The sequence below is a fragment of the Aplidium turbinatum genome, chromosome 14 (assembly GCF_918807975.1).
Source record: "Aplidium turbinatum chromosome 14, kaAplTurb1.1, whole genome shotgun sequence".
NCBI classification, from domain to species: domain Eukaryota; kingdom Metazoa; phylum Chordata; class Ascidiacea; order Aplousobranchia; family Polyclinidae; genus Aplidium; species Aplidium turbinatum.
In genome coordinates, this window is record NC_137485.1 from 8,496,455 (window position 1) to 8,512,086 (window position 15,632).

Here is a 15,632-nt window from a genome sequence, read left to right on the forward strand (position 1 = left end):
CAGTAATCGGGAATGCAACTTCAGTAATCAACTTCACTATGCCGAATTCCTACCTTGGTTCATCGTTATGTAGATTTGCAGTCGTGTTGCGTTGTGTGATCATATGTAAAACTCGCAATCCCACACTAGAACCTTCTTAAAGAAGTTTAGCTCATGATTCTAAATCAGAGTGTGTTAAGTTTTGCGCTATGAAAAATCAGAGTTTGTTCAGTTTTGCGATATGAAAAATCAGAGTTGGTTTAATATGGAATCAGTTTGTTGAGTTTTTGTTCAATATGAAAAGTCGTTTCTTTCAATATGAAAATCAGTTGAATGCAATATCTAAAATCAGAACTTAAAACCAGTATCAAGAAATCAGTCTTGGTAATTCTAAAGCAATATATCAGTTTCGTTGTTGCTACTCTTTCTATATTTTTTGGCACTGCCAGGATGACGTTTGGATCAGTTTATTGTTAATAATCATAGCAGCGACAACATTTCGTATCCAGTTGTTGGTGGTGGAGCTTTAATGATTCTGGTGTTTTCCTTTACTTTCTGTGTTGCTGGATCGAAGATTAAAAACTATAAACAATTACGTTGTGAGCAAGCATTGATCTTCTGAGTTGGAGTTAGCAAACAATATAGCAGCGTAATCGACCTCGTGTCCTATGATTCCTTGCCGACTTCGCCCAGGAATGTTGCCATCCCACTGATGGCTGTGTATGGGTGGATATGCTGAAAGCAGCGTCCGCTACAAACTCCAACATGATGGCTTTGCACGCGATGTGTAGCCTACCGGTAGGCGGTAGCCTACTCTGAGAGAAATTTAAGTGATTTTTGGTTTACGATGTGCAAGTCGTACAAAAAGATTGCGGAACCTGCTATTCATGCATTGTTGTTGTTTCCATCAACATGGTTGTGTGAGTCAACATTTTCAGTGCTGCTTGGAATCAAATATAAAACAGATCACAGCTGAAAACACCTGAACATGATCTTCGTTGTGCTATTGCTAATGTTTCACCTCGTATTAGCCTATTGAGCTTGTTGCTAAAAAGCAGGCTCATCCATCACATTAGCTAGGATTGCTGGGCTTATTCAGCGGATATATTGTTTGTTTGATTTTAGTGTTTGTTTAACCTTGGATTACATTGTTATGAATAACTTTGTGTGCTTTGATTGGTACAAAATATCATGTATGCATGCAGTCTTCTAATGCAGCTCTACTGTTAATTTGTTGCAATATCTAAACTTTCTAAAGCCAAAATTATGACAAAATTTTGGGGGTAGCCTACACGAGCGAATCTATAAATTGACCAAAGGGTACCGATGAACAGAAAGTTTGAGAACCTCTGGGCTAAGCCATGTTACCATACCATCCTTGCTTCTAATATTTGTCATTGTTTTGAAGGGCAGATTTAAAAAAAACTCCATTGTATTTAATTCTGAAAAATATAGCCTATTTATTTTGAAAACACGTAGCCTAAAATTTTGCTTCAGAGCTGGAGTCGGATCCATTAGCGCTGGAGCCACTGATGTAAAATCTGACAGCGCAGGAGCTACTGGTGTACAACTTGACAGTACCGCTGCGCAGCCGGAGCCAGACCTATTTTATAGCGGCTGCGCAGCTAGCTTTAAGTGATCGAGGACCTCTGAATTATTTTCACTCAAGTTCTTGCGCTGTATCAAATTCTACAAATAAGTTTTCCCATTTTAGAGCTTTGGAATTTCAGACTGGAAGTGAAAATTATATGTTACCAGACCTAATTTTTTAGGTTTAGAACGTGGAAAAGCGCCCCGATAGCCCAGTTGGTTAGCGCGTGGCTTCGCGAACAAAGAAGCTGCAAGATCAAGCGGCGCTGGTTCAGTGGCGGGCCAGAATAAAAATTTGGGGGGGGGCAAATATTTGATGAATTGAAGAAAACAACAAAGTGTTTGATTTAAGCTATCGCTACTTGATGTGCAGTGGCGTATCCTGGTGGGTTGAGCAAGGGAAGCAATAAAACTGCTGGGAGGTTAGAGCGTGCCGAAAGCATAAGTATTGTAGGGGGTCTGGGGGCATGCTTCCCCAGAAAATGTTTGAAAAGTTACACTCAAATAATGGATTATAGCGCTTTCTGGAAACACTTTTAGGGTAATATTTGTATGAAATTTATTAGCAGATAATCAGCTATTAACTTATTAAAGGTAGCTTTTACACACGAACGGGAAAAAACTGCGGCTAAAATTAGAGAACACCAAAAACTCAGCTACACAAAAACTCAATAAATAACTACACAAAAACCCAACAGAGTAAGCCATTCTGAAATTGCTTCCACAAATTAGTTAAAAGAAACGTAAATCGCGTAAATTTTGCGCGATTTTACAATTTTCAAAATTTATTGGTGTCTTTCTGTGTGTCTAAAATGAGTCCTTGGAGGTGTTAATAGCTAGATGTCTTGGAAAACGTTATAAATTTCTACAAATTTTATTACAGTTTCAACAAAGAGCTCAACGTCGGAATCCAAACTTGGAAAATTTGGGAGGGGCATGGCCCTTTTTGCGCCCTCCTGGCTACGCCTATGCACTGGTTCGACTCTCATGGTGTGCGCTATTGAGCATTCAGCAACTCTTTCTAAGGACTGCTCTCCATTCAGCATTTCAGCGGCGCCTGATGGATGAAATTACTCTCCGGCAACAATCGGATTTCGGAAACTTGCTTTGTCAATCAGGAAAAACCAAGAACATCACATAACTAAGGCGAAAGAGGAAATTGAATTGAGTCCTGTCTTTGTCATGAGTTACCAAGGGGGGGGGGGATGGGGGGGAACTTATATACCAGTCCCAGGTATACAAGTCCCCCCCACCCCCCTTGGTAACTCATGACAAAGACAGGAGTCAATTCAATTTTCTCTTTCGCCTTAGTTGTGTGATGTTCTAGGCGTTACCCTTCAATCTGGGTATTCGGTTCGGTAACCGGCCATGCGTCAAAAGCCTAGAAAGCGTAATGTAGGAAAGTGCAATAAATTTATAGCTCCTTAAGTTATATTTGTGTTGTAAGTTGAATGCAAAATGTGTTTGTTTTAGATTTTATCGTGTTAAACCATCCAGACATGAAGATTTCCCAATTTTCTGAGTAAAGAAGTTATATATTTTATAGTAAGAACTAGCTGTAGGCTACCGTATTAAGTTAGGCTTTAAGTTGTTAAAACTTATTGTTTAAGCGGCATCTAATGGGTGGAACAATTTCCCGGCAACAAGACTTCAACAATCAGCCTATTTATCAGAAAACTTCACTCTGTCAATCTCGGTGACTGGGCCTGCGTCAGTGATTCAAAGCCTCTACAACTATGCGAAACTGCCAGAAGTAAGCTCTGCAAGAAGCTTTCCCAGTTTGAGGATAAAGATTTAATCAATCAACTCAAATGGCTCAATCCATGTGCTTTGAGGCGCAAGACCCAAATGATGCGAGACTTACTGTAGTTGTTTCTTGTGTCTGATGTGCTGTGTTGTTGTGATATTTAGAGATATTGCTGATGTCATTTCTTAGAAATGACACGATTTACTATTTGCAAGTGAAGGTGATGATATTATCAAAGTTTACATTTTGTCGCTTATACATTTTTCTAGACTCCTGCTATGTTATAGCAAGTATTATCCTAGTTTTTGCTTTGGTTGTCAAAAATAAACTGAAATAATGCCTGGTGTTAAATTGGTTTCATTGAAAGTTAACGTTTGGCCTGTTAACGTCCGCCCCGATAGCTCAGTTAGTTAGCGTGTCACTTCTGGAACGAAGAAGCTTTCAGATCAAGCGGCACTGGTTCAACTCACGGGGTATGCGCTTGAGCAACGCACGTTCAAGACTGCTCTCCATTCAGCGGCATCTAGTGAATGGAATAATTCTCCGGCAACATGACTTCAACAATCGGAAACTTCGCTCTGTCAATCTCGGTGAGGGTGACCGTCGACCGGGCCTGCGTCAGTGATTCAAATCCTCTACAAGTATGCAAAACTGCCAGGATTAAGCTCTACAAGAAGCTTTCCCAGTCCGAGGATAAAAATTTGATCAATCAATTGAACACAAACCAAAAAAAGAAACAGAAGCACATACAATCTCATGATATTTAATCCATGGAGTTTTTTCTCTTGTTTATAACTTGCTTGTTGGTATTCTATTTCGTTTTATTTATTTTTTTTATTTAATATTGCTACGTAAGTTATCATGAAGGTGAAAAAGCACTACTGTGGTTGAAACACCATTATTATTATTAAGGTTCCATTTCAAAATCTTGAAATTTCCACTTTGTTTGGGAAGCCTGTTGAGTGTTGATCATTGTCAAGAAAACGTGTTACTTATGTTTGAATGCAGAATTCAGATCTAGCGGCATTCTGGTCTTACCGAATATGGATTTCATCATAATAACTTTCTCCTGATGTGAGTCGCTATAACCTTGCACGCCAGTCTAACGTTAGCTGAAAACAACAACATTCCTGTAATAATTGGAGAAACAGTTTTTTGATATGAGGCAGGCCACTTAAGTATGCATCGTGGGCACTGGTCATGCTCGCAGGCCATATGTTGTATGCATCTAGTCTTGGCCTAATCAATTTTAAAACTAATATTGCATTATGAAATGCTGCATACAAATAGACCTACCTGAAAAAGTATTTATTAAGCTTACAGGAAGAGCAAATATTAATGATAAAAAGCATTCTTTGGTGGATTGTGTACTCTGTAGAGCTCTAAACCTCATTCTTTAAATTCAAAAATATATTGATATGTGTTAAACCTTGCTTTAACATGTTTTTGATATTTTAATAGGGTGTCTAATCAGTAATTTATTCTTGAACAGGTATTTGTTTGCAAAATACGATATATTTCTAGGCTTTTGAAATCAGCTAAAAGTTAGTGTAGTTTTGAAATTATACCAGTGGGCTACATCTGAATTCAACATGATTGTTAGTGTATACTGTCCATCAAAGGATAAGCATTTCAGTTTGAATGTTGGTGTGGATTTAACTTTGGATGGCTTGTTAGTCCTGTGTTCAACTGAGTGTCAAATTCCACCGCAAGGAATGAGACTGTTTTTAAATAATCAACCACTAACTGAAAGCAAAAGAACTTTGAAATCATACAACGTTGCTGAAAATGATCTATTTGTACTTCAAGTAGCTGTGATACCAGCTGCATCACAAATTACACCTTCTTTGCCAAAAATAGATTTCAGTAGTGTCCAGGTAAAATTGCTGATCAATTTAATACTACCAAGTTCAATTATTTTATTGTAATTGGAACTAATTTTGGTTCACATTGTTTTAGTGAACTCCAGCTCTACACCAGAGATGAAAGCAGCTTTGTCCATGTATTGTAGCTGTGGGTGCATGCAGGTTAAAACCCTACCCAAACACCTTTCCCCCAGAAATTGGAGATTGAGTCTAACCTTTCATCTCAATTATTATGTTATTTAGACCAGTGGTTTTCAACCAGGGTTCCGCCAGTAAGTCTAGGGGCTCTGCAAGTTTACGTTCAAATCCGAGAGTCTATTTTATTATTATATGCATATTGTTTAAATATAATCAAATATTGATTAGGTTTGCCACTATTAATAAATTTGCTACACTTTAACACGTTCGCTGCGATCCCGAATTTTTGTTGTTTTCTTATGGTGCAATTACCTTTAACTTTCTGCTTTCCCGCCAAATTTCGTCGACATGTTTTCTTTGCTTCAAGGTGTTCTTTCATACAGTTTAATCGTTTGTACACCGGTGGGTCAAATCGCTGTAAACGTGTTCGAGATGGGGTTTCTCAAGCTTTTGGAATGTTTCATTAGGTTCCGTTCCACCGATAAGGTTGAAAACCACTGCTTTAGACCAATCACAGCTATTTGTCTTGTAATGACATGTGAATGTGATGTAGTCAAACTTTCCCAAATTTGTAATAGAAAATTAATCTCTAAATGGACCTTTTTAAAGAAAGCCATGTTACCAGAAAGCATCCTTGACGATGCTTTGTTACCATTTCACTGAGCTTGGTTAAAGTGATGTGTCAAGAAAATGTCGATTAGCAGTAGGCTGTGGAACATTGGTCATGTATATGTAGCTCCAGCTTGAAGCTCCAGCCAAATTTGTATTATATTTCTCTAATGTCCTACTTCAGCCTTCATATCAAACCTTGCCTTAATTTCACTAAATATTTGGAGATAAATTTTATACCTAAAAAACCAGGACGCGACAATTTATCGAAAGACAATTTATCGAACAACAGTTCATTGAACGGCAGTTTATCAAAAGACAGTTTATCTAATGACAATTCATCGAAATGACAGTTCATCAAACCGACTGTTTATCAAAAGACAGTTCATCGACCGACTGTTTATCGAAATGACAGTTTATCGAAGACGAAGCAAATATGCAATGGAATTCAGGGGTTAAGGATTAGGGGTTAGGGTTAGGTTTTCAGTTGTTTCAATAAACAGTCGATCGATAAACTGTCGTTTCAATTAACTGTCGTTCGATCAATACGATCAATAGTCGTTCAATAAACTGTCATTCGATAACACTGGTCTACACGATTTTTGCTGTATGAACTTTGAGAACTGATTTAGGGTAATTTTGGGGTGCTGAATCTGAATCTGACCTTAGATTTATCCTATCACGTCAGGGTTGTGAGATATGATAACAACAAATTGTTACTTTTGTCAAAAGTGGAAAATTTGACGTTGCGTTTATCACACATACACATTGTGCTATATCCAGAAATCTAGGCCATGTGGTGCATAAATAGCTGAAATACACCCACAAACTATAATTTTGATACCAAGTTGTTTTCTAAGCAACGTTATTAACAAGACAGTAATAACAAGCTAAAAGGGAGGCTAAAAGTATAACTGACTCCCTCCCCCGTCAATGTTTTGCATGAAACCACAAAGATTTAAGCAGGCCTATGACAATGCTTGTCCAGTAACCTTATTTAGGTTGCTTTGGCCTGTCTAAGACTACCTTTCGCTATAGCACTGCATATGCTGGTGGTAAACACAACGCCAACCTCAAAATTACTTTAAATCAGTTTTCCAAGTTCAAACAGCAGAAAAAAATTCTTTTTTTGTAGACCAGTGTAATCTGTCGTAGTACCAAAAAAAACAGAGATGAAAAGATTTATTCAAAGTCAGTTTTATTGCAAGCATGTGATGTTTCATGTGTTGAAAACTTTCTGAGCCTTTGCTAACCACTGTATACAATAATACATATATGATCAACTTACCATAACTTGCTTTATCTATTACATAATACTTGTAATGGAAGTTTATATATATTGTTGAAAATGTTGCTTAGGTTCCTGGGAAGGCGTCGGCATCGCAGCAGCAAACAGGTCAAGCTTCCAGCAGCAGAGGATATTCCCAACAATCCACTTCCCATGGAAACATGGACGATCCAGCCGTTTTAAGAGACAGACTATTGAATAGTCCATATGACGTTGCTGTTCTGAAAGAACGAAATCCACCACTAGCTGAGGCTTTGTTGAGTGGTAACCTAGATCGTTTCACTGCTGAATTTCAAAAGATAAGGTAAAAAGGATATTTTTTTTAGTTTCAAATTAAAGTGTGTGTAAAGTGTTTATCTACAATTCATGGATACAGATTGTGTATATCAGATTTTGAAATGTTAAAGCAAACCAAAGTAGGCTATTTCTGTTTCAAATGTTGGTCTATCTCATCCTTATGCTGACATAGTTGTGTTTGTATCCTATGGACCAATTCTACTTGTGTCTGAAACAAAATCCAAATAAATAAATAAATAGGACATCGATAAATCACCTTCCTACCAAGTTTCAACAGGAGCAAGTCTTTTAGGCGCAGACAGTTTGACGCCGGTCAAATAGGCGTCAGGATATTTAGGTGCGGAGCACTGTGGCGCCCGTTTGTTTAGGTGCTATTCCTAGTAAAGTCTGCAGATTGTATCAGCTTGGCAGGTAGGGCAATGCTTTTCACACAAAATGTTATATGTATTAAACAGAAAAATATGTTGTTTTGCTTATGCGCGTGCATGTATTTGTTGTTAGTCATGGCTTCAGTGAGTAAAGCTGCTTTATCCGACAATGCTTTTCACACAAAATGTTATATTGAAAAGAAAAATATGTCACTCATGGCTTCTGTCAGTGAAGCTGCTTAAACCGGCAATGCTTTTCACACAAAATGTTATATTAACAAGAAACACATATTGTTTTTTTAATGCGCGCGTGTTCGGCAATTATTTGTTGTTAGTCCAGGTTTGCCTCGGTAAAAGCTTTATTAATAAATTATTCAAGTTTTCGAACATGACTGAGTTCACTTTTAGTTAAGTCAAATAATAACCACACTAAACATCAGTAAAAAATATACCGTAGTAACCTATATTCAAGCGGGTGGTAGATTTGAGTGAAGAGTGACTTAGTTTTCCGTCAAAACTCTTACCAAGTTTTGCCAAAGCTGAGTTGATACAATCTGCAGACACTTTACTAGGAAAGCACCTAAATGAACTGGCGCCACAGTGCTCCGCACCTAAACATCTTGATGCCACAGTGTGCGCGTCTATTTGACCGGCGCCTAACTGTCTGCGCCTAAAAGACGTGGACATGTTTCAACTTCCAACTTGGGTACCGGTATTCGTTGAAGTAAAGCATTCCCTGACTGCCCTGGCCTAAACTAAGCGCACTGCAAAATAGAAGCATCTGCACTCTGCAGAGCAATTTCATTGAAGACCATGGTACTGTGACGTCACTATCCGCCCCCAGTTTTAACAATCCCATTCTGCTTTGTCTCGGCCTCTATGTAGTACGTCTTGTCTTTAATGCATTGGAAAAAGTTTTGAAGTGTAAAGGTGTGAGATACTCTTCTCTCACACTTATTTGCAGTGAAGTTTTGAGATTTAAATAATAAGCATCAGGGCCATATACTGTATTATAACAAGGACAGAATTGTATTTTTGGCAAGAAAATCTTTTTTGCTGATTTGATAACATAAGATAAAGAAAGGTAATTTATTATAATTATATATATGGTAATTTGAATTACAAATTGACCATCATCTGCCTTTTTTTTAGAGATGCAAATGCTAAAGCCCAGCTTGAAAAAATTCAGATGCTGAATGCAGATCCAATGAATCTGGATGTTCAAAAGAAAATTGCAGAAGAAATTAAACGAAAAAATATAGAAGAAAACATGAACATGGCAATTGAAGAAGCGCCTGAAAGTTTTGGCCAAGTTGTTATGCTCTGGATTAATTTAAAGGTGAATGGCCATCATGTTAAAGGTGAGAATTACATTCTGCAGTTGACTTAAAATATTTGTCACTTCATTCTGTAGGGGGATTTTTTCGTTTGGTCGGAAAATATTTATCTAGTTCTGTAAATCAGTTTGATGAAAATTTTGCAACTTTTCCTGCTTTACGAATTTAAATCACGATTAACTTGCTTTGTTACTACGTCTTTGGCCCATTATGGAGGGCCACACTAGGCTAAGCAATCTTCTTCTTCTTGCGTTTGAGGCTGCCACAGATCACGTTGTTACGTCCAGGCGCAGCAGCCAATGGATTGTGTATTCATCGAGCGTTGTTAGGTCCACATGTCTATCTTGTGGTCGGTATACAGGACATTGATAGATAATGTGGTGTGCAGTTTGAAAATCTGAGCCACACGCACAAGATGATGAATCGGCGAGGCCCCACTGGAACATGTTGCTTCTGAAACGGCCCACTCCAGTCCGCAGGCGATTGAGCTTCACCCATTCCTTCCGGGGTAGTTCTGCTCCAGGTGGGGTGTTGGTATTGGGAAGGACTGTGATTGGGTTGGTCTCGCAACTTCTCTCCATTCACGGTTCCAAACTTCGGAAATGTGGAAGTTCGATTTGCAGATAGCTGCAGCATGTCGGGAGAACGGGCGTCAAGATTTCAAGCGCTGGGGCTTTTGGGAGTGCGAGTTTAGGACAATCTGGTTGAGGAGATGGTCATCCCTTGACATAGCTTGTAGGACCAGACTACGTACGTGGTTATCCCTACGAAGTCTACCTGGGGCGATGCCTGATAGTACCGGCAGAAAGTCAGTGGGAGTTGGAAGCAGGCAACCGGTGATTATTCTCATGGTGGTGTTGAGGGCAGTGTCAATTTTGAAAGTGTGTACGCTGCGGCACCAAGTGGGGGAAGCATATTCGGAGGTGTTGTAAACAAGTGCAAGAGCACTTGTACGGAGTGTGGATGTACTAGCACCCCAGGATGTTCCAGCTAGGCATCTCAGCATTCAGCAAGTTGTTGCGTGCTGATAGCTTAGCATGGAGGCCCTTGGAGGGCTTCAGCATGGTGTTTGTAGGTTAATTGTCGGTCGAGCTTCACTCCTAGGTAGGTGGGACACGGGTTGTGTGGGAGTGGGTTTTCGTTGAGAGAGACTGACAATTGGCATGTAGATTCCATGTTGCAAAGGTGAAAAGGTGTGACGGTGGTCTTTGCCAGGCTCAGTTTCAGCATCCACAGCTTCAGGTAGTCTGCGATTTGGGCCATGTCATCTGTAAGTGCTTCCTCTACCACATGCCAGGACTTGTCAGAATTGAGTAGTGCCAGATCATCAGCATAGCCGTACTGGCGTGACGTAGTCTCTGGCATGTCACTAATGTAGATGTTAAATAGTAGGGGTGATAAGCATAATCCTTGCGGAACACCGTTTTTTAAGCGGCGGGGCCGGCTGCACTGCCCGTCACTCGTCTTAAACAAAAAGGTCCGATTTGCAAGAATATTTGCGAGAAATCGCACTACCTTTTTGTCTGGGATCATGCGGAGGAGCTTTAGGGTTCGGAATGGCCCGTTTCGGTGAGTTCGATTCGGTGAGTCCGATCCCTTAACGGGGGGATTTTTTCAATTTTTTTTTAAATTATTGGGTACTGTAGCCTAATTATCATTGCCGTTTTAGGGTTAGGGGTTAGAGGTTAGGAACTCACCGAATCAGACTCACCGAATCGGACTCACCGAATAGTAGCAGACCCATGTTAGCCCTTGGTGCCACACAGTGTCATAGGCAGCAGTGAGGTCCACCAAGATTACTCCTACCTGCCCTTCTCGAAACTTTCCTCAATATCCTCGGTCAGCTTGACTGCTTGATGAGTCGTACAGCGTCCGTGCCGAAATCCAGCTTGTTCTTTTGGTAGCTGGGGATCAACAACTGGCTCGAGTCTAGTTAGCAGGAGCTGTTCCAGGATCTTGTATGGGACGCAGAGTTGTGATATTGGGCTATCGCTTTTGGGATCATCAGCTGGCTTGTTTGGTTTAGGTACTGCCACTACAGTTGCTTTTCGCCAGATTTTAGGTATGGCCTGGAGAGTGGAGAGTCAGGCAAGCAGAATAGAACCTTTTCAACCATGCCAGACATTTGGAGCCACAGTGCCTCAAGAATTCTGGAGGGATGTTATCGGGCCCTTGTGCTTTCCCGCTTTTAACTTGTTTGATGGCAGACGCAAGTTCTCTGGTGCTGACACATGGCCATCTGCGCTTGGGGCGTTCCAGAGCCTGCTGCATTCTTGCTTCACTGCAAGGACGTGCTTCTTGTTTGCCACTTTACATTTGCCATTGGCTAGGAGCTGTTGTGTTATGGCGTTAGCGGTTACAGGGCATCGTTTAGGATTGGAGGTGCGGCCTGTAAGGCGATTGAAGGTTTTCCATACAGCTCTGCTTGAGTGTGTGAAGTCAATGCCTTGCACTGTATCTTCCCAACGCTGCTTACGTTTTACGTTGAGGTGTTCCAACAGATCAGTGGCAGTCATGGATGTCTCTTCGCTGGTTTTTGAGGCCAGGAACGCATCATAGCGTTTGTTGCATTCTTCGTCCCATGATGGTATAAATTGACGACGGAATCCACGGGGGATGGACTTCTTTGCTGCCACGAGTAAAGTTTTGCAGAAGGCTTTATAAGACTTCTCCAGTCCGTCAGAAGTTGGTTCTGGGAGTTGCCGGGTTTTCTTTTCAACCAGGAGTGTGAACTTGGTCCAGTTTGCCTTGCGAAAATTCCTCCTAAGCAATGAGATGACACGATATTGCAATGATTACGTGTTGAATACCCTTTCATCTAATCATGGGCACTTTCCAGTGGTGTAATATAGTTTTTGCTATCGGGAAACACGCTATGCTTAAAAGTGACCCATTGGCCAAATATTTGTCACAAATGCTCAATTTGTTTAATGCCAAATACTGTACAAGCAATAATTGGGGTTAGTCTTTATACGCGACTTGCCGGGGAGATTACTTTCACAACCTCTTGCGGTCGTCATCCACAAGCAGAAAACTGTCTCAGAACGCTTTAAAGCAGACCGAATTTTGGATTGGAGAAGAAAGTCAGAGTAACTGGCTCGCAATGTCATTCTAGAATCTCTGAGATTCTATAACGGTTCCTGTTGCTTTGTTTTAGCTTTTGTTGACTCTGGTGCACAGATGACAATCATGAGTTCCAACTGCGCTCAGAGATGCAACATCATGCGACTCGTTGATAGACGATGGGAAGGTGTGGCTAAGGGAGTTGGAACCCAAAGAATTCTTGGTCGAATACATTTAGCTCAAATTCAAATTGAAAATGTTTTTCTTCAATGTTCCTTTTCCGTGTTGGAAGAACAACCAATGGATGTCCTCTTGGGCCTGGATATGTTAAGAAGGTACCTTGTAACATTTGTTACAGTTTTGAATTTTGATGTTCTTTTGCCTTGACAGGCTTTTTCGGTACACTTTTCTTGTTTAATCTCCCTTACCTTCTAACTTTGAGCCAATTGCTTTTAACGTAAGTGTTATTTACACTTCGTTAATCCTTCTAGGTTTAAAGTTTTGTAAAGTTTAAATGTCCTCTTGCGAACAATGTACTCTGCTGTCTTTTTGTTTTCATTTGTTTGCTTTTCATGGTGTGGAAACTCCGATAGCTCAATTGTCCGCCCCGATAGCTCAATTGGTTAGCGCGTCACTTCTGGAACGAAGAAACTTCAAGATCAATAGCGGCGCTGGTTCGACTCTCGGGGTGTGCGCTTGAGCAACGCACGTTAAGGCTGCTCTCCATTTAGCGGCATCTAATGGATGGAATAATTCCCCGACAACAAGCCTTCAACAATCGGAAACTTCACTATGTCAATCTCGGTGACTGGGCCTGCGTCAGTGATTCAAAGCCTCTACAAGTATGCGAAACTGCCAGGATTAAGCTCTGTAAGAAGCTTTCCCAGTCCGAGGATAAAGATTCAATCAATCAATCAATCAAAACTTACCGGTCATGTGTGTATCTTGTACGTTGTACTTATCTAGCTCGCTTTCACAGGCATCTATGCGTCATTGACTTAAAAGAGAATTGCCTAACCATCGGTACGACCAGCACCAAAACTCAGTTCCTTCCTGAGAGTGAGCTCCCATCCCACGGACGTCTTCACGATCCCAATGCTGCTTCATCGAGCGGAGGCGCAAAGACCGAAGAGGAAGAAATCAATGACGCTTTAATGGTTTGTCACTGAGAGTAGTTAGTGTTGGTTTGTTAGCTAGTGATAGCTGTAAGCAAGGGTCTCGACTCTCGAGCACTCAAGCCCTCTCTCCTGGAAAGCTTGATCAATTTTTACCTGTAGAAATATTTGTAACAGCCTAAGTTTACAAACACCATTTTATTTGATGAGTTGATTTGAATTAAGTAGTTTTGGATAAATCTGTTGAGGTTTGTGAATTTGAAGTGAAGCTACTTCTAGCAGCGTAGTATGGTCTACTTTTGAGCTAGCAAAAACATCATTTTTTATTGAAAATGGATTTTAGAAGAAAATTTACATAGAAAGGTACAGAACGTTAATGTTTTTTGTTGGTGGCTACTTCATCCTTGGCGTCGTAGTGCGTGTCATCACAGCCTGTGCAATGGTTTAGTTTTGAGTGAGCTGTGTAAGGAGCTTGATGCTCCGTCATACAAGTTATCATATTAATATATGGTCTCATTTTTCCCACCAGGATGAGATCTACTTATTTTTGCAATGATAAACAGCTCTAAATAAAAGGACGTTCTTGCAGTAATAGTTCTTGTTCTTTGTTTTTATCCAGCAATCAGTAACTGAAGCTACGAAGAGGGAAGAAGGCTCTCCGGACTCCGCTCCACCTCCTAAGATGTTCAAGTCACCTGAAGTTGCAAACCCGTCTTCCTCCTCATCCAGTCAACGCTCAGCAGAAGAAAAAATTAAGCAGCTTATTGGAATGGGATTTGCTCGGGCAGCTGCTGAAGAAGAACTCCGCAAGGTAGACGGAGACTTGCAACGTGCAATTGTCAGTCTGCTGATGAAAAATATGAATAAATCTCGATAGCCGAAGGTCGAAAGTTACTGTTACTATGTCATACCCTACTGTCAAATGTTTGCTTAAATTGATTTGGGACTTTACACATTTGTAACCAACATTGTATCTCTTTCTCGAAGTCTTACTTGATTGTCACAACACGAGTTAAGTTTTTACTTACATGATTTTACCATAAACTCAATGCACATGCAATACGTAGGAGAAATTAAGTCACTCCCGTATTTAGTGTGTGCTGTTCGAGAATAAACAACTAAAGCAATTTGCCTACCGAATCACTTTATTTGAATTATATCTGATTGGAAACGACGAGTTTTGTTATTTACTTGTTTCTACTGTGTTTATGCGTATCGTACTTCGACGCATTCCATACCAATTTCAATGGTATTCAAACCAATTGTTACGGCTGTTGCTGACTCTGTTTAGTGTTCACCCATTGTGTGCAATGCTGAATAACCATTAAACAAAGACATATCTTATAGCAAGGAATTCTAAAAAAAAGGCAAGTTACTTCAAAAAGAAACCTGCTGAAAGTGCACCTTTTCAATTGTAAATGTTATTTCAATTTTTTTTTTAAATAGTAAAAAGAAAACATCTCTTGATTTGACATTCTTTCGCTTGCTGCCTGACTGGAACTGGCAGCCTCCGTATTAGGCTGGTGTTTATGTGTCGATCGGGCTGCCCCTCGCCCAAGCTTCTTTACTTAGGGGATTTTGTTACCTTTTGCGCTATGGATGTTTTATTGCAAAGTTTTGCACATTTATCTGTTACGTCTAAATGTCTGCAGACCTTGCAAGGCGTGTTAGGGCGAGGTGGGCTTTTATCCGGCACTCGTATTTCTCATTGCTTTTCTGTCCTAAGTGGGTCCAACATGAGAATAGCTTTTTGCATAGAACGAAAAAGACCTTTTCATAAGGCGTGATAAACATCAATGGGTGATTGTTCGTTTTGATTCTTTCAAAAAATAATACAGGCATATTTTGATTTTTAGTCTTGTGAGAAAATTTATTTTTTTCATAGTGTGGCTTATTGAGCTAGTAAGAATCGCTTTTAGTTACTGTATTATTAAGTTTACACTCGCTGGCTATCACATTTTAAACCTGCTGTATTGATTTTTTACACTGGGTGTTATTTTATCATGAACAGCGCAAGTTTTTGTAGACTGTCCTCGAGTGTCCTCGTATCGTTGTAATGCGCTAGAATTGCATGATGATCATTCTATTGCCTTAGTGTGTTTTAGGAGCCAGTGAAAGGGCTTGTCAGCAGATTCGTTCTTGGGTAAATGAATTTACTGTGAGAAACTTTTCTTGGGCTGAGAAAGCCTGTTACTAATACGGTATTGTAGAGGCTTTCCTCCTAAAATTTTTACCA

At 40.1% G+C, this 15,632-nt stretch overlaps 1 protein-coding gene across 1 annotated transcript; it reads left to right on the forward strand.

Moving 5' to 3' along the window:
• The first annotated feature begins 4,818 nt into the window (after positions 1-4,818).
• On the forward strand, positions 4,819-15,476 carry LOC145783180 (protein DDI1 homolog 2-like). The gene is made up of 6 exons (XM_082594979.1): positions 4,819-5,193; positions 7,288-7,520; positions 9,034-9,242; positions 12,376-12,616; positions 13,261-13,438; positions 14,016-15,476. Exons 1-6 carry the CDS (start codon positions 4,909-4,911, stop codon positions 14,271-14,273), a joined length of 1,404 nt encoding a protein of 467 aa, XP_082451105.1. The 5' UTR covers positions 4,819-4,908; the 3' UTR covers positions 14,274-15,476.
• Positions 15,477-15,632: the final 156 nt, after the last annotated feature.

Excerpts from the sequence above, each read along its gene's own strand:
- LOC145783180 (XM_082594979.1), top strand. The coding sequence starts at position 4,909 with ATGATTGTTAGTGTATACTGTCCATCAAAGGATAAGCATTTCAGTTTG. Across the intron at positions 5,194-7,287 it reads TAGATTTCAGTAGTGTCCAG|GTTCCTGGGAAGGCGTCGGC; the intron begins GTAAAATTGCTG and ends AATGTTGCTTAG. Across the intron at positions 9,243-12,375 it reads GAATGGCCATCATGTTAAAG|CTTTTGTTGACTCTGGTGCA; the intron begins GTGAGAATTACA and ends GCTTTGTTTTAG.